This window comes from Crinia signifera, chromosome 4 (assembly GCF_055691185.1).
Source record: "Crinia signifera chromosome 4, ASM5569118v1, whole genome shotgun sequence".
Lineage (NCBI taxonomy): Eukaryota > Metazoa > Chordata > Amphibia > Anura > Myobatrachidae > Crinia > Crinia signifera.
In genome coordinates this window covers 338,731,589-338,752,907 of record NC_139220.1, presented here as the reverse complement: position 1 = coordinate 338,752,907, position 21,319 = coordinate 338,731,589, and the positions used below count along the sequence as shown (strand labels likewise).

Here is a 21,319-nt window from a genome sequence, read left to right as displayed (position 1 = left end):
CTCTGACCCTACACCGCCGCTTTATACGCCTACATTACGCTGCCAGTCTGATATATAGCTATTCCTGTACAATACTGTGATATATATACATCTCTCCTGAGCACTGTACATAGGCTGTCACTTATAATATTCCGGGAAGCACTTACGTGTCTGATTAACATGGAACTGGCCGACCTGTAAAGAGACAAAAACATCAATATAACCATTGTTATCACCAATATTACCATCATTCTCATCCTAACCACTATCATTCCCACACTATACTCAACACCACTATTACCTCCATCATTATCACTACTATTACCACCAACATTCTCACACTAACCATTACACTAACCATTTTCCTTACCACCACTAATACCACCAACATTATTACTGCTATTACCACCAACATTCTCACACTAATCATTATCCTTACCACCAACATTATTACTACTATTACCACCAACATTCTCACACTAATCATTATCCTTACCACCAACATTATTACTACTATTACCACCAACATTCTCACACTAACCGTTATCCTTACCACCAACATTATTACTACTATTACCACCAACATTCTCACACTAACCGTTATCCTTACCACCAACATTATTACTACTATTACCACCAACATTCTCACACTAACCATTATCCTTACCACCAACATTATTACTACTATTACCACCAACATTATCACACTAACCATTATCCTTACCACCAACATTATTACTACTATTTCCACCAACATTCTCACACTAACCGTTATCCTTACCACCAACATTATTACTGCTATTACCACCAACATTCTCACACTAACCATTATCCTTACCACCAACATTATTACTGCTATTACCACCAACATTCTCACACTAACCATTATCCTTACCACCAACATTATTACTACTATTACCACCAACATTCTCACACTAACCATTATCCTTACCACCAACATTATTACTACTATTACCACCAACATTCTCACACTAACCATTACCCTTACCACCACTGATACCACAAACATTATTACTACTATTACCACCAACATTCTCACACTAACCGTTATCCTTACCACCAACATTATTACTACTATTACCACCAACATTCTCACACTAACCATTATCCTTACCACCAACATTATTACTACTATTTCCACCAACATTCTCACACTAACCGTTATCCTTACCACCAACATTATTACTGCTATTACCACCAACATTCTCACACTAACCATTAACCTTACCACCAACATTATTACTACTATTACCACCAACATTCTCACACTAACCATTACACTAACCATTATCCTTACCACCACTGATACCACAAACATTATTACTACTATTACCACCAACATTCTCACACTAACCGTTATCCTTACCACCAACATTATTACTACTATTACCACCAACATTCTCACACTAACCGTTATCCTTACCACCAACATTATTACTGCTATTACCACCAACATTCTCACACTAACCGTTATCCTTACCACCAACATTATTACTGCTATTTCCACCAACATTCTCACACTAACCATTATCCTTACCACCAACATTATTACTACTATTACCACCAACATTCTCACACTAACCATTATCCTTACCACCAACATTATTACTACTATTACCACCAACATTCTCACACTAACCGTTATCCTTACCACCAACATTATTACTACTATTACCACCAACATTCTCACACTAACCATTACACTAACCATTATCCTTACCACCACTGATACCACCAACATTATTACTACTACTATTACCACCAACATTCCCACACTAACCGTTATCCTTACCACCAACATTATTACTACTATTACCACCAACATTCTCACACTAACCATTATCCTTACCACCAACATTATTACTGCTATTACCTCCAACATTCTCACACTAACCGTTATCCTTACCACCAACATTATTACTACTACTATTACCACCAACATTCTCACACTAACCGTTATCCTTACCACCAACATTATTACTACTATTACCACCAACATTCTCACACTAACCGTTATCCTTACCACCAACATGATTACTACTATTTCCACCAACATAGTCACACTAACCATTACACTAACCATTATCCTTACCACCACTGATACCACCAACATTATTAGGTACTTATGTAGTATCTGGGCGCCCGATTTAGAAATCGGGTCGGATCGGGCACATCGCATCGCATCGCATACTACCAAATCAGATGCGATGCGATGCGATGGACCCGATTTTTCCATAGGATTCAATGTTAAAATGGACTGAGTCCATTTTAACATGGAATTCAATGGGAAAAGGGGTCCTTTTCATACCCCTACTATCCAAGTGGGCATGGAGTTGGATATAAACCTGTGGCGAGCGTTGCGAGCCACCGAGCCCGAAGCGTTGCGAGCGTAGCGAGCCCTGCGAGGGGACACAGAATACCGTCCCCTTGCGGGGCTCGCTTCGCTCGCCACGCTTCGGGCTCGGTGGCTCGCTACGCTCGCCACAGGTTTATATCCAACTCCATGCTCACTTGGATAGTAGGGGTATGAAAAGGACCCCTTTTCCCATTGAATTCCATGTTAAAATGGACTCAGTCCATTTTAACATTGAATCCTATGGAAAAATCGGGCCATCGCATCGCATGCAATATGGTCGTATGCGATGCGATGCGATATCGCATCGCATCACATCTGATTGTATGCCTTAAGTTAAGGCATACAATCAAAAAATCGGGCGCCCAGATAATACATAAGTACCCATTATTACTACTATTACCACCAACATTCTCACACTAACCGTTATCCTTACCACACACATTATTACTACTATTTCCATCAACATTCTCACACTAACCGTTATCCTTACCACCAACATTATTACTGCTATTACCACCAACATTCTCACACTAACCTTTATCCTTAGCACCAACATTATTACTACTATTACCACCAACATTCTCACACTAACCATTATCCTTACCACCAACATTATTACTACTATTACCACCAACATTCTCACACTAACCGTTATCCTTACCACCAACATTATTACTACTATTACCACCAACATTCTCACACTAACCATTATCCTTACCACCAACATTATTACTACTATTACCACCAACATTCTCACACTAACCATTATCCTTACCACCAACATTATTACTACTATTTCCACCAACATTCTCACACTAACCGTTATCCTTACCACCAACATTATTACTGCTATTACCACCAACATTCTCACACTAACCATTATCCTTACCACCAACATTATTACTGCTATTACCACCAACATTCTCACACTAACCATTATCCTTACCACCAACATTATTACTACTATTACCACCAACATTCTCACACTTACCATTACACTAACCATTATCCTTACCACCACTGATACCACAAACATTATTACTACTATTACCACCAACATTCTCACACTAACCATTATCCTTACCACCAACATTATTACTACTATTACCACCAACATTCTCACACTAACCATTATCCTTACCACCAACATTATTACTACTATTACCACCAACATTCTCACACTAACCATTATCCTTACCACCAACATTATTACTGCTATTACCACCAACATTCTCACACTAACCGTTATCCTTACCACCAACATTATTACTGCTATTACCACCAACATTCTCACACTAACCGTTATCCTTACCACCAACATTATTACTGCTATTACCACCAACATTCTCACACTAACCATTATCCTTACCACCAACATTATTACTGCTATTACCACCAACATTCTCACACTAACCATTATCCTTACCACCAACATTATTACTACAATTACCACCAACATTCTCACACTAACCATTATCCTTACCACCAACATTATTACTACTATTACCACCAACATTCTCACACTAACCATTACACTAACCATTATCCTTACCACCACTGATACCACAAACATTATTACTACTATTTCCACCAACATTCTCACACTAACCGTTATCCTTACCACCAACATTATTACTACTATTACCACCAACATTCTCACACTAACCGTTATCCTTACCACCAACATTATTACTGCTATTACCACCAACATTCTCACACTAACCGTTATCCTTACCACCAACATTATTACTGCTATTTCCACCAACATTCTCACACTAACCATTATCCTTACCACCAACATTATTACTACTACCACCAACATTCTCACACTAACCATTATCCTTACCACCAACATTATTACTACTATTACCACCAACATTCTCACACTAACCGTTATCCTTACCACCAACATTATTACTACTATTACCACCAACATTCTCACACTAACCGTTATCCTTACCACCAACATTATTACTACTATTACCACCAACATTCTCACACTAACCATTATCCTTACCACCAACATTATTACTACTATTACCACCAACATTATCACACTAACCATTATCCTTACCACCAACATTATTACTACTATTACCACCAACATTCTCACACTAACCATTACACTAACCATTATCCTTACCACCACTGATACCACCAACATTATTACTACTACTATTACCACCAACATTCCCACACTAACCGTTATCCTTACCACCAACATTATTACTACTATTACCACCAACATTCTCACACTAACCATTATCCTTACCACCAACATTTATTACTACTATTACCTCCAACATTCTCACACTAACCGTTATCCTTACCACCAACATTATTACTACTACTATTACCACCAACATTCTCACACTAACCGTTATCCTTACCACCAACATTATTACTACTATTACCACCAACATTCTCACACTAACCGTTATCCTTACCACCAACATGATTACTACTATTACCACCAACATACTCACACTAACCATTACACTAACCATTATCCATACCACCACTGATACCACCAACATTATTAGGTACTTATGTAGTATCTGGGCGCCCAATTTAGAAATCAGGTCGGATCGGGCACATCGCATCGCATCGCATCGCATCGCTTACTACCAAATCAGATGCGATGCGATGCGATGCGATGCGATGGACCCGATTTTTCCATAGGATTCAATGTTAAAATGGACTGAGTCCATTTTAACATTGGAATTCAATGGGAAAAGGGGTCCTTTTCATACCCCTACTATCCAAGTGGGCATGGAGTTGGATATAAACCTGTGGCGAGCGTTGCGAGCCACCGAACCCGAAGCGTGGCTAGCGTAGCGAGCCCTGCGAGGGGACACAGAATACCGTCCCCTTGCGGGGCTCGCTTCGCTCGCCACGCTTCGGGCTCGGTGGCTCGCTACGCTCGCCACAGGTTTATATCCAACTCCATGCCCACTTGGATAGTAGGGGTATGAAAAGGACCCCTTTTCCCATTGAATTCCATGTTAAAATGGACTCAGTCCATTTTAACATTGAATCCTATGGAAAAATCGGGTCATCGCATCGCATGCAATATGGTCGTATGCGATGCGATGCGATATCGCATCGCATCACATCTGATTGTATGCCTTAAGTTAAGGCATACAATCAAAAAATCGGGCGCCCAGATAATACATAAGTACCCATTATTACTACTATTACCACCAACATTCTCACACTAACCGTTATCCTTACCACACACATTATTACTACTATTTCCACCAACATTCTCACACTAACCGTTATCCTTACCACCAACATTATTACTGCTATTACCACCAACATTCTCACACTAACCATTATCCTTAGCACCAACATTATTACTACTATTACCACCAACATTCTCACACTAACCATTATCCTTACCACCAACATTATTACTACTATTACCACCAACATTCTCACACTAACCATTATCCTTACCACCAACATTATTACTACTATTACCACCAACATTCTCACACTAACCATTATCCTTACCACCAACATTATTACTACTATTACCACCAACATTCTCACACTAACCATTATCCTTACCACCAACATTATTACTGCTATTACCACCAACATTCTCACACTAACCGTTATCCTTACCACCAACATTATTACTGCTATTACCACCAACATTCTCACACTAACCGTTATCCTTACCACCAACATTATTACTGCTATTACCACCAACATTCTCACACTAACCATTATCCTTACCACCAACATTATTACTGCTATTACCACCAACATTCTCACACTAACCATTATCCTTACCACCAACATTATTACTACAATTACCACCAACATTCTCACACTAACCATTATCCTTACCACCAACATTATTACTACTATTACCACCAACATTCTCACACTAACCATTACACTAACCATTATCCTTACCACCACTGATACCACAAACATTATTACTACTATTTCCACCAACATTCTCACACTAACCGTTATCCTTACCACCAACATTATTACTACTATTACCACCAACATTCTCACACTAACCGTTATCCTTACCACCAACATTATTACTGCTATTACCACCAACATTCTCACACTAACCGTTATCCTTACCACCAACATTATTACTGCTATTTCCACCAACATTCTCACACTAACCATTATCCTTACCACCAACATTATTACTACTACCACCAACATTCTCACACTAACCATTATCCTTACCACCAACATTATTACTACTATTACCACCAACATTCTCACACTAACCGTTATCCTTACCACCAACATTATTACTACTATTACCACCAACATTCTCACACTAACCATTACACTAACCATTATCCTTACCACCACTGATACCACCAACATTATTACTACTACTATTACCACCAACATTCCCACACTAACCGTTATCCTTACCACCAACATTATTACTACTATTACCACCAACATTCTCACACTAACCATTATCCTTACCACCAACATTTATTACTACTATTACCTCCAACATTCTCACACTAACCGTTATCCTTACCACCAACATTATTACTACTACTATTACCACCAACATTCTCACACTAACCGTTATCCTTACCACCAACATTATTACTACTATTACCACCAACATTCTCACACTAACCGTTATCCTTACCACCAACATGATTACTACTATTACCACCAACATACTCACACTAACCATTACACTAACCATTATCCATACCACCACTGATACCACCAACATTATTAGGTACTTATGTAGTATCTGGGCGCCCAATTTAGAAATCAGGTCGGATCGGGCACATCGCATCGCATCGCATCGCTTACTACCAAATCAGATGCGATGCGATGCGATGCGATGGACCCGATTTTTCCATAGGATTCAATGTTAAAATGGACTGAGTCCATTTTAACATTGGAATTCAATGGGAAAAGGGGTCCTTTTCATACCCCTACTATCCAAGTGGGCATGGAGTTGGATATAAACCTGTGGCGAGCGTTGCGAGCCACCGAACCCGAAGCGTGGCTAGCGTAGCGAGCCCTGCGAGGGGACACAGAATACCGTCCCCTTGCGGGGCTCGCTTCGCTCGCCACGCTTCGGGCTCGGTGGCTCGCTACGCTCGCCACAGGTTTATATCCAACTCCATGCCCACTTGGATAGTAGGGGTATGAAAAGGACCCCTTTTCCCATTGAATTCCATGTTAAAATGGACTCAGTCCATTTTAACATTGAATCCTATGGAAAAATCGGGTCATCGCATCGCATGCAATATGGTCGTATGCGATGCGATGCGATATCGCATCGCATCACATCTGATTGTATGCCTTAAGTTAAGGCATACAATCAAAAAATCGGGCGCCCAGATAATACATAAGTACCCATTATTACTACTATTACCACCAACATTCTCACACTAACCGTTATCCTTACCACACACATTATTACTACTATTTCCACCAACATTCTCACACTAACCGTTATCCTTACCACCAACATTATTACTGCTATTACCACCAACATTCTCACACTAACCATTATCCTTAGCACCAACATTATTACTACTATTACCACCAACATTCTCACACTAACCATTATCCTTACCACCAACATTATTACTACTATTACCACCAACATTCTCACACTAACCGTTATCCTTACCACCAACATTATTACTACTATTACCACCAACATTCTCACACTAACCGTTATCCTTACCACCAACATTATTACTACTATTACCACCAACATTCTCACACTAACCATTATCCTTACCACCAACATTATTACTACTATTACCACCAACATTCTCACAATAACCATTATCCTTACCACCAACATTATTACTACTATTTCCACCAACATTCTCACACTAACCGTTATCCTTACCACCAACATTATTACTGCTATTACCACCAACATTCTCACACTAACCATTATCCTTACCACCAACATTATTACTACTATTACCACCAACATTCTCACACTAACCATTATCCTTACCACCAACATTATTACTACTATTACCACCAACATTCTCACACTAACCATTATCCTTACCACCAACATTATTACTACTATTACCACCAACATTCTCACACTAACCATTATCCTTACCACCAACATTATTACTGCTATTACCACCAACATTCTCACACTAACCGTTATCCTTACCACCATTATTACTGCTATTACCACCAACATTCTCACACTAACCGTTATCCTTACCACCAACATTATTACTGCTATTACCACCAACATTCTCACACTAACCATTATCCTTACCACCAACATTATTACTGCTATTACCACCAACATTCTCACACTAACCATTATCCTTACCACCAACATTATTACTACAATTACCACCAACATTCTCACACTAACCATTATCCTTACCACCAACATTATTACTACTATTACCACCAACATTCTCACACTAACCATTACACTAACCATTATCCTTACCACCACTGATACCACAAACATTATTACTACTATTTCCACCAACATTCTCACACTAACCGTTATCCTTACCACCAACATTATTACTACTATTACCACCAACATTCTCACACTAACCGTTATCCTTACCACCAACATTATTACTGCTATTACCACCAACATTCTCACACTAACCGTTATCCTTACCACCAACATTATTACTGCTATTTCCACCAACATTCTCACACTAACCATTATCCTTACCACCAACATTATTACTACTACCACCAACATTCTCACACTAACCATTATCCTTACCACCAACATTATTACTACTATTACCACCAACATTCTCACACTAACCGTTATCCTTACCACCAACATTATTACTACTATTACCACCAACATTCTCACACTAACCATTACACTAACCATTATCCTTACCACCACTGATACCACCAACATTATTACTACTACTATTACCACCAACATTCCCACACTAACCGTTATCCTTACCACCAACATTATTACTACTATTACCACCAACATTCTCACACTAACCATTATCCTTACCACCAACATTTATTACTACTATTACCTCCAACATTCTCACACTAACCGTTATCCTTACCACCAACATTATTACTACTACTATTACCACCAACATTCTCACACTAACCGTTATCCTTACCACCAACATTATTACTACTATTACCACCAACATTCTCACACTAACCGTTATCCTTACCACCAACATGATTACTACTATTACCACCAACATACTCACACTAACCATTACACTAACCATTATCCATACCACCACTGATACCACCAACATTATTAGGTACTTATGTAGTATCTGGGCGCCCAATTTAGAAATCAGAAAAAATGAAAATACAATGCAGCGCTATCCCTCTTCTAATAAAAAATTTCTAAAAAGATCTTCAGTGTTGATTGAAGCTATTCCATCAAGATGAGAACCGTAAAGATCCCTACTGACCTCTAAACGGGTCCCTATGTTCACGTAAGGGTATCTTTATGGTCCTTTTCAATCAATTAAACACTGGTACATCAGCTAAAACCTCTTCAGGCACTGGATAGATATCCGTTACTGACCTGTATATAAGGCCCTATTTTCATGTAAAGGTATCTTTATCCCCGGTTTCATAAAACTTCAACATATAGTCTCCACCAATCACCTGGACATCCCACAGGTCATATGGGTATACACTCACCTCAAATTGAGGCCCTATGTTCGCCAAAAGGTATCTTTGTTTGTTCACCCAGCAATCAAGGATATCATCAGACCACGATCCTCCATAAAAGGTATTTATTCACGGTAAAACAAACAATAAAAGCGAGTATTAAAAACTACACACAGATGTGTGAGACCAAAAATGTCACACTTCCTCCCTGCATCCGGAACAGGGTAAGACAGTGTTTGTATGATGTCAACAACAAAACAAAAGTGGTCTCACCATCAAGTGTGTCCCCTCCTTCTCCTCACCAACGCGTTTCAGGCCCAGTATGGCCCTTTTTCAAGGTGTGAGGGGTATCTGGTCAAGGATGGTATTTATACCTGTCCTGCCATTCTTAGTAAAAAACATCATAAAAAACAGGAACGGAGTAGGGGAGTACTCCTCCACACTTCCTATTCCTAAATACCTAACTAATATAACAAAAGGATTCTCTCTATAGGATTTACACATTGCTAACATAAATTACATTCAGCAAGGCACATGATTATTTTTCATAGGGTAGTAAACGCTATATGGCGTTACACCCTTTTACTAGTACAGTCCATGTTTTTCATACTTGTCAGCGGCACCTGTAAGCGCTGATTGCCGCACTGATGTATACTTCCGCTTTCGCGTGTTACAGCCAGACGCTCTCCGCTGTATACACGCTAACAAGATAGAAAAGTTCCTCCTGTGGCTTGTCGGACATCGCGCTTCCTCCTTTTGGAACGCATCCTGACTTCCTTGTGGAGCGCATCGTTTACTTCTGGTCCGGGCGCCATTTTATTTATGACATTCAGATAGGAAATGATGTTATTCGGAAATGTCTTCATTTATGTGCTGTTCCATTTTGTAGCCCGCAGTATACGATCCAGAACGACAAATACAAACATATACACAGAGATATTAGTATTTATGTACTCTACAAGAATTTAATGTTACAATTTATAGGAAACATTTAACCTCAAAACCTATATTTAACCCATTGGGTTCTATTGTTCTGTGTGAATATATTTTTCTCATTTCTGTGCAAGCCAAACGTTTTTCTTTATCGTTTACACGCCAATTATCTTTAATTATACAAATGCCACAAAAAGAAAGGAGATGTTTAGTGTCACAATTATGAATATTTTTAAAATGCATTGACACATTGTGCGTCTCTGTCCCCTTCTTGATATTCCTTACATGCTCGGCCATACGGACCTTGAGCATTCTAATAGTTTTACCTATATACTGCTTGTGGCATGTACACTCAATTATGTAAACACAAAATTTACTATTGCAGGTGATAAAATCCTCTATCGCGTGTACTTCCTTAGTTTGCGTACATCTATATTGTGTTACCACCTTGCTGTCCCCCTTACAAGCCCGACACATAGAACAAGTGCCACAACGGTAAAATCCTTTAGATTTTATATAGTTTAGAGGAGATGGTGTATTTATGGCACTTTTTACCAACAAGTTTTTGAGGTTATTGGCTTTCCTATACACAAAATGTGGATTTTTATCAATGAACTGCTTAAGAATAGGGTCACTGGTCAATATGCCCCAGTGCTTCCTAATAATTTTTTCCACTAGTTTAGACTGACTGGTGTATTTTGTAATAAAATTAATACCTCTGTCAATTTTTTTCTCTTTTACAACTATAAGTGCCTCATCCGTATTAGCTGTATAATTTTGGACTGATTTGAGGCCTTTTTCCCTCGCTTTCTTGATGGTCTCAGATTGGTACCCTTTGTTTTCAAATTGTTTTTCCATTTTATCAGCATGTAAATCGTATATTGCTGTCTCAGTACAATTTCTACCAATCCTTTGAAATTGACCATTTGGTATGCTGCGTAACCAATTAATATGATGGTTACTGTTGTAATTAATGAAAGAATTACAATCAGTAGCCTTCTCGTAGTTCCTGGTTTTTATCGTCCCCTCTTCAGCATAAATGTATAAATCCAAAAAATTTACATGGTCTTGACTCCTTTCAAAGGTCAACTTAATATTCATACAATTATCATTAAGGGCATCACAAAAACCGTTCAAGGATACATCGTCACCCCTCCAGACAAATAATATGTCGTCGATGTACCTTTTCCAGGACACCAGGCTGGCACCGAGCAGTGGGTCATTAAAGATGTTAAGTTCCTCCCACCTTGCCATAAACAAATTGGCATAGCTCGGTGCCAGCCTGGTGCCCATTGCAGTGCCAGTAAGCTGCAGGTAAAACTCTCCATCGAACCAGAAGTAATTATTATTAAGAATTAACGATATCCCTTCCAGTATAAAATTCTTTTTCTCAGTAGGAGTCCCATCCTTATCTAAAAAATACTCAACAGCATTAAGTCCCGCTGTATGATCAATGATTGTATACAACGATGTTACATCAGATGTTACAAGTGTATATCCTGCTTGCCATTGTATACTCTTAAGCATTTCCAAAGTAGCTGGGGTGTCCTTAAGATACGAGGCAGTTTTTTGCACCAAGGGTTGCAGTAAGGTGTCAAGATAGTGGGACAAATTTGAAAGGACAGAATTAGTTCCCGCTACTATAGGGCGTCCCGGGGGGTCCACCATACTTTTATGTATTTTAGGTAGTATGTATACTACCGGTATTGACGGACTTTCAATTGAAATATATTCTTTAATTTTCTCCTCAAGAACCCCTTTAAGTGAATATAGATTAAGAAATACTTCAAGTTTTTTGCTTACAGCTGCCGTAGGGTTACCCCTAAGTTTTTTATAAGTTTTGGTATCCACCAGTTGCCTGTATATTTCTTTATTATAGTCCTGGATATTTAAAATGACTATGGATATTTAAAATGACTATGCTTTTTATAAAGGCGGGAGCATAGTCATTTTAAATATCCAGGACTATAATAAAGAAATATACAGGCAACTGGTGGATACCAAAACTTATAAAAAACTTAGGGGTAACCCTACGGCAGCTGTAAGCAAAAAACTTGAAGTATGGTGGACCCCCCGGGACGCCCTATAGTAGCGGGAACTAATTCTGTCCTTTCAAATTTGTCCCACTATCTTGACACCTTACTGCAACCCTTGGTGCAAAAAACTGCCTCGTATCTTAAGGACACCCCAGCTACTTTGGAAATGCTTAAGAGTATACAATGGCAAGCAGGATATACACTTGTAACATCTGATGTAACATCGTTGTATACAATCATTGATCATACAGCGGGACTTAATGCTGTTGAGTATTTTTTAGATAAGGATGGGACTCCTACTGAGAAAAAGAATTTTATACTGGAAGGGATATCGTTAATTCTTAATAATAATTACTTCTGGTTCGATGGAGAGTTTTACCTGCAGCTTACTGGCACTGCAATGGGCACCAGGCTGGCACCGAGCTATGCCAATTTGTTTATGGCAAGGTGGGAGGAACTTAACATCTTTAATGACCCACTGCTCGGTGCCAGCCTGGTGTCCTGGAAAAGGTACATCGACGACATATTATTTGTCTGGAGGGGTGACGATGTATCCTTGAACGGTTTTTGTGATGCCCTTAATGATAATTGTATGAATATTAAGTTGACCTTTGAAAGGAGTCAAGACCATGTAAATTTTTTGGATTTATACATTTATGCTGAAGAGGGGACGATAAAAACCAGGAACTACGAGAAGGCTACTGATTGTAATTCTTTCATTAATTACAACAGTAACCATCATATTAATTGGTTACGCAGCATACCAAATGGTCAATTTCAAAGGATTGGTAGAAATTGTACTGAGACAGCAATATACGATTTACATGCTGATAAAATGGAAAAACAATTTGAAAACAAAGGGTACCAATCTGAGACCATCAAGAAAGCGAGGGAAAAAGGCCTCAAATCAGTCCAAAATTATACAGCTAATACGGATGAGGCACTTATAGTTGTAAAAGAGAAAAAAATTGACAGAGGTATTAATTTTATTACAAAATACACCAGTCAGTCTAAACTAGTGGAAAAAATTATTAGGAAGCACTGGGGCATATTGACCAGTGACCCTATTCTTAAGCAGTTCATTGATAAAAATCCACATTTTGTGTATAGGAAAGCCAATAACCTCAAAAACTTGTTGGTAAAAAGTGCCATAAATACACCATCTCCTCTAAACTATATAAAATCTAAAGGATTTTACCGTTGTGGCACTTGTTCTATGTGTCGGGCTTGTAAGGGGGACAGCAAGGTGGTAACACAATATAGATGTACGCAAACTAAGGAAGTACACGCGATAGAGGATTTTATCACCTGCAATAGTAAATTTTGTGTTTACATAATTGAGTGTACATGCCACAAGCAGTATATAGGTAAAACTATTAGAATGCTCAAGGTCCGTATGGCCGAGCATGTAAGGAATATCAAGAAGGGGACAGAGACGCACAATGTGTCAATGCATTTTAAAAATATTCATAATTGTGACACTAAACATCTCCTTTCTTTTTGTGGCATTTGTATAATTAAAGATAATTGGCGTGTAAACGATAAAGAAAAACGTTTGGCTTGCACAGAAATGAGAAAAATATATTCACACAGAACAATAGAACCCAATGGGTTAAATATAGGTTTTGAGGTTAAATGTTTCCTATAAATTGTAACATTAAATTCTTGTAGAGTACATAAATACTAATATCTCTGTGTATATGTTTGTATTTGTCGTTCTGGATCGTATACTGCGGGCTACAAAATGGAACAGCACATAAATGAAGACATTTCCGAATAACATCATTTCCTATCTGAATGTCATAAATAAAATGGCGCCCGGACCAGAAGTAAACGATGCGCTCCACAAGGAAGTCAGGATGCGTTCCAAAAGGAGGAAGCGCGATGTCCGACAAGCCACAGGAGGAACTTTTCTATCTTGTTAGCGTGTATACAGCGGAGAGCGTCTGGCTGTAACACGCGAAAGCGGAAGTATACATCAGTGCGGCAATCAGCGCTTACAGGTGCCGCTGACAAGTATGAAAAACATGGACTGTACTAGTAAAAGGGTGTAACGCCATATAGCGTTTACTACCCTATGAAAAATAATCATGTGCCTTGCTGAATGTAATTTATGTTAGCAATGTGTAAATCCTATAGAGAGAATCCTTTTGTTATATTAGTTAGGTATTTAGGAATAGGAAGTGTGGAGGAGTACTCCCCTACTCCGTTCCTGTTTTTTATGATGTTTTTTACTAAGAATGGCAGGACAGGTATAAATACCATCCTTGACCAGATACCCCTCACACCTTGAAAAAGGGCCATACTGGGCCTGAAACGCGTTGGTGAGGAGAAGGAGGGGACACACTTGATGGTGAGACCACTTTTGTTTTGTTGTTGACATCATACAAACACTGTCTTACCCTGTTCCGGATGCAGGGAGGAAGTGTGACATTTTTGGTCTCACACATCTGTGTGTAGTTTTTAATACTCGCTTTTATTGTTTGTTTTACCGTGAATAAATACCTTTTATGGAGGATCGTGGTCTGATGATATCCTTGATTGCTGGGTGAACAAACAAAGATACCTTTTGGCGAACATAGGGCCTCAATTTGAGGTGAGTGTATACCCATATGACCTGTGGGATGTCCAGGTGATTGGTGGAGACTATATGTTGAAGTTTTATGAAACCGGGGATAAAGATACCTTTACATGAAAATAGGGCCTTATATACAGGTCAGTAACGGATATCTATCCAGTGCCTGAAGAGGTTTTAGCTGATGTACCAGTGTTTAATTGATTGAAAAGGACCATAAAGATACCCTTACGTGAACATAGGGACCCGTTTAGAGGTCAGTAGGGATCTTTACGGTTCTCATCTTGATGGAATAGCTTCAATCAACACTGAAGATCTTTTTAGAAATTTTTTATTAGAAGAGGGATAGCGCTGCATTGTATTTTCATTTTTTCTGGTGTATTGGAGTGAGTGGGAGTGTAGTGACCCACAGAATTTACATATAGCTGCAATCCTGTGCGCAGACATTCTCCTGTCAAATTTCTATTTGTGCAATTTAGAAATCAGGTCGGATCGGGCACATCGCATCGCATCGCATCGCATCGCTTACTACCAAATCAGATGCGATGCGATGCGATGCGATGGACCCGATTTTTCCATAGGATTCAATGTTAAAATGGACTGAGTCCATTTTAACATTGGAATTCAATGGGAAAAGGGGTCCTTTTCATACCCCTACTATCCAAGTGGGCATGGAGTTGGATATAAACCTGTGGCGAGCGTTGCGAGCCACCGAGCCCGAAGCGTGGCGAGCGTAGCGAGCCCTGCGAGGGGACACAGAATACCGTCCCCTTGCGGGGCTCGCTTCGCTCGCCACGCTTCGGGCTCGGTGGCTCGCTACGCTCGCCACAGGTTTATATCCAACTCCATGCCCAAATGGATAGTAGGGGTATGAAAAGGACCCCTTTTCCCATTGAATTCCATGTTAAAATGGACTCAGTCCATTTTAACATTGAATCCTATGGAAAAATCGGGCCATCGCATCGCATGCAATTTGGTCGTATGCGATGCGATGCGATATCGCATCGCATCACATCTGATTGTATGCCTTAAGTTAAGGCATACAATCAAAAAATCGGGTGCCCAGATAATACATAAGTACCCATTATTACTACTATTACCACCAACATTCTCACACTAACCGTTATCCTTACCACCAACATTATTACTACTATTTCCACCAACATTCTCACACTAACCGTTATCCTTACCACCAACATTATTACTGCTATTACCACCAACATTCTCACACTAACCATTATCCTTAGCACCAACATTATTACTACTATTACCACCAACATTCTCACACTAACCATTATCCTTACCACCAACATTATTACTACTATTACCACCAACATTCTCACACTAACCGTTATCCTTACCACCAACATTATTACTACTATTACCACCAACATTCTCACACTAACCGTTATCCTTACCACCAACATTATTACTACTATTACCACCAACATTCTCACACTAACCATTATCCTTACCACCAACATTATTACTACTATTACCACCAACATTATCACACTAACCATTATCCTTACCACCAACATTATTACTACTATTTCCACCAACATTCTCACACTAACCGTTATCCTTACCACCAACATTATTACTGCTATTACCACCAACATTCTCACACTAACCATTATCCTTACCACCAACATTATTACTACTATTACCACCAACATTCTCACACTAACCATTATCCTTACCACCAACATTATTACTACTATTACCACCAACATTCTCACACTAACCATTATCCTTACCACCAACATTATTACTACTATTACCACCAACATTCTCACACTAACCATTACACTAACCATTATCCTTACCACCACTGATACCACAAACATTATTACTACTATTACCACCAACATTCTCACACTAACCGTTATCCTTACCACCCACATTATTACTACTATTACCACCAACATTCTCACACTAACCGTTATCCTTACCACCAACATTATTACTGCTATTACCACCAACATTCTCACACTAACCGTTATCCTTACCACCAACATTATTACTGCTATTACCACCAACATTCTCACACTAACCGTTATCCTTACCACCAACATTATTACTACTATTACCACCAACATTCTCCCACTAACCATTACACTAACCATTATCCTTACCACCACCACTGATACCACCAACAATATTACTACTACTATTACCACCAACATTCCCACACTAACCGTTATCCTTACCACCAACATTATTACTACTATTACCACCAACATTCTCACACTAACCATTATCCTTACCACCAACATTATTACTACTATTACCACCAACATTCTCACACTAACCGTTATCCTTACCACCAACATTATTACTGCTATTACCACCACTAATTCCACCAACACTCACACACTAACCTTTATCCTTACCACCACTAATACCACCAACACTCACACACTAACCGTTATCCTTACCACCACTAATACCACCAACACTCACACACTAACCGTTATCCTTACCACCACTAATACCACCAACACTCACACACTAACCATTATCCTTACCACCACTCATACCACCAACACTCACACACTAACCGTTATCCTTACCACCACTAATACCACCAACACTCACACACTAACCGTTATCCTTACCATCACTAATACCACCAACACTCACACACTAACCGTTATCCTTACCACCACTAATACCACCAACACTCACACACTAACCGTTATCCTTACCATCACTAATACCACCAACACTCACACACTAACCGTTATCCTTACCACCACTAATACCACCAACACTCACACACTAACCGTTATCCTTACCACCACTAATACCACCAACATTCTCACACACTAACCATTATCCTTACCACCAACATTATTACTGCTATTACCACCAACACTCACACACTAACCGTTATCCTTTCCACCACTCTTACCACCAACACTCACACACTAACCGTTATCCTTACCACCACTAATACCACCAACATTATCACACTAACCGTTATCCTTACCACCACTAATACCACCATCATTATTACTACTAAAAAACTAATAGCAGCGCTTCTACTACAAGAAAGGGCAAAAAAGCCAGGTTTGATAATGGCAAAACTTTACTTTAAGATATAAATTACTAAAAGCATAAAAGTAATATCATAAAATAAATCTAAAAAAAAACGGTCTCACATTCCGGTACCATTTGGGGGGTAATATGTGCCAAATAATTTCTTTGGTGAGTGGGTCAATTCACTTTACCATTCAGTATGGTGAATGCTTCCAATGGAGGCCTGCCTGCAACCCACCCACCGCAGTGATGGGTATGCCCTCCTGGAGCAGCAGGTCAGCACAAACACCCCCCCCCCCCGCACTGCATGAGCAGGTCTGCCCCCTTCTCGCTGGAGCAGTGGGTATGCCCGCCCCCACCCGGATCGGCTGGACTGCACCCGCTTAAGAAGTGGAGGGTCTACCGAAGTCGCTGATCCAGTGGAGGGGGGTGCAGACATACCCGCTGCTCCGGGGAGTTTCAGGCATACCCGCTGCTCCAGCGAGGGGGGGCATATATATACTTTCCAAAATAGAGGCGTCACTCCGGGACTTGTGAAAGTAAATATGATTTATTAGCTTCTAGGTGGTCAACGGCGTTTCGGGAGTTAACCCTTCGTCAGGACCAGAATACAGTCAAACGACGGGCCGTTTCGGGGCTCAACCCCTTCCTCAAGAGACTTACAAAACAAGTACATATTTATATATATATATATATATATATATATATATATATATATATATATATATATATATATATATATATATATATGTGCGTGTGGTTTATTTTTCTTTTAAATGAAGCTTATTATACTGATGTTATTGAGAAATATATGTCACAGTGTGTGATGTCATTGTGATTAACCGTTAGTTATTACGACTCTTGTGTCTTAACATAGGCTAACGATATACAGGTTTTTCATTCAACACTAAAATGACATTTTAGAGAGTTCATAAAACCTGAGACACTTTAATGAGATATATCTTAGGAATATCAACAGGTTGAAGTTTTATCCAAGGTTCGTAATAAGTCCGAACAAGAGACGTTTTGCTCAGATATTGAACCTCATTGTTCTGTAATTCAGAAATGATTTCTTACCAGATAAACATCGCAGCCTACCCTAAAACTTGCAGTAACTAATAGGAAACAGTAATAATAAGGAGACAGATCCAATACAAAAATGCAATTTGGATAAATCAACTACAAAAGGCATTAAAGCTAAAATAAAAAAAATAAGCATTAAAATAGCTGGTTTAAGGGAAAATGGTCCCCTTGTATTAATGATACAGAAAGGTGGCCCCATGATGATTGATTATTCGGATAAATGGTGTAACATCACTAGGATCAGGCATCCTAAAAACCCAGATATGTGGGGGCCACCGGAGGGCTCATTTGATCCTGTAAAACCAGCCAGATTACGTGATACACTTTTAGTAGAGTTGCTGATCAAAATGCTAAACTAACCTTGGTTACTCCCCCACCATATAACAGGGTTGCCGACCCTCCCGGAATTCCCGGGAGTCTCCCGAAAATCGGGTCCCCCTCCCGGCCCCCCAGGAAGGGAGGGCAACCCTCCCGGAATCTGGGGGACCCCCCTGAGCCCCCCGAATCACGGCATATACATGCCGCAATCCGCGGGTCTCAGAGGAGGGGGCGGAGCTAAATGGCACAATCGTGTCATTTTAGCCCCGCCCCCTCCATGGAGATCAGTCATTTCGCCTAGTTCCCGTAATGGGGACGGGGCTTAATGACGTCACAGTCAAGCCCCGCCCCCCATCGGGTAAGGAAAGTCTCCTCACCGGGCTTCTCCCGGAGAGGAGCATTTAAAAGTCGGCAACCCTGCCATATAATGTAATGAATTCAAAATCAGTGGATTGTTTAGAGGAAGAAGATGAGGATTGGCTCACTTCTCCTTACAGACAATTAACACAGCAGTTACATGTTTTGCAAGCCGCAGCTCCCAGTGCCCCAAATGTAACGACTTCTCCTCCAGTTACACTCCAAAGCACAGCGAGTAGTCCCAAAATTAGAACTCCACAGAGGACTCCGTGGACACGTGACACGGAGGCCCTCTTGGACCACAGAAAGGTTATCTGATACCAAGAACAGCAGGATATTGGAGACAGACTTAGAGATTTAAATAATCTAAAAACTAAATTCGATGACTACAGGTTTCTACATATATAACGCCTCTCGGGGAAGTTGCACTTCCTGGGGACGTGAAAGCTGCAAACGAGTATGTTCCAAGTGTACACTACATGGAAACCTGCAGAAATCAGAGCAATGGTTTCAGAAATGCCTGACATGCAATTATGTCCCCGTAATTGGTTAACTAAATTGCAATGGTTGCAAAAATCTCAAAAAGCCACTTATGATGACATATGGACATTACTAGAATGCGCATTACCAGAAAAATAGTTCGATGGATGGAAAGCAGAGGAACTAAAAGAAAAATGTTCAGAATTAGTGGGTGAGATGTAATAGGATGAGAGATTCAGAAAGTGAGAGATTTGGGAAGAAATCTCCGTTTTCTTAAAGCGGCAATCATTTACACTGTAATACCAGTTTGATTTTGCAGTGTAAATGATTGCCGCTTTAAAAAAACGGAGATTTCTCCCCAAATGTCTCACTTTCTGAATCTCTCATCCTATTAAATCTCACCCACTATATCATGACACCGCAATCGGTCAGAAAACCTATAAAAAACGATTTAGTAGCCTTAAGAAAAGCTTTAAATTCTTGGGTGTT

The 21,319-nt window shown here is 39.7% G+C and overlaps 1 protein-coding gene across 1 annotated transcript in view; it reads right to left on the bottom strand.

Moving 5' to 3' along the window:
* The window catches only part of LOC146076061 (phospholipid scramblase 3-like), a 125,452-nt gene that overhangs the window by 84,245 nt on the left and 19,888 nt on the right, over nt 1-21,319 (bottom strand). The window contains exon 3 of the mRNA XM_083185880.1: nt 147-174. Within this exon, the coding sequence (XP_083042006.1) occupies nt 147-174 (28 nt within the window). The remainder of the gene's footprint in view (nt 1-146; nt 175-21,319) is intronic.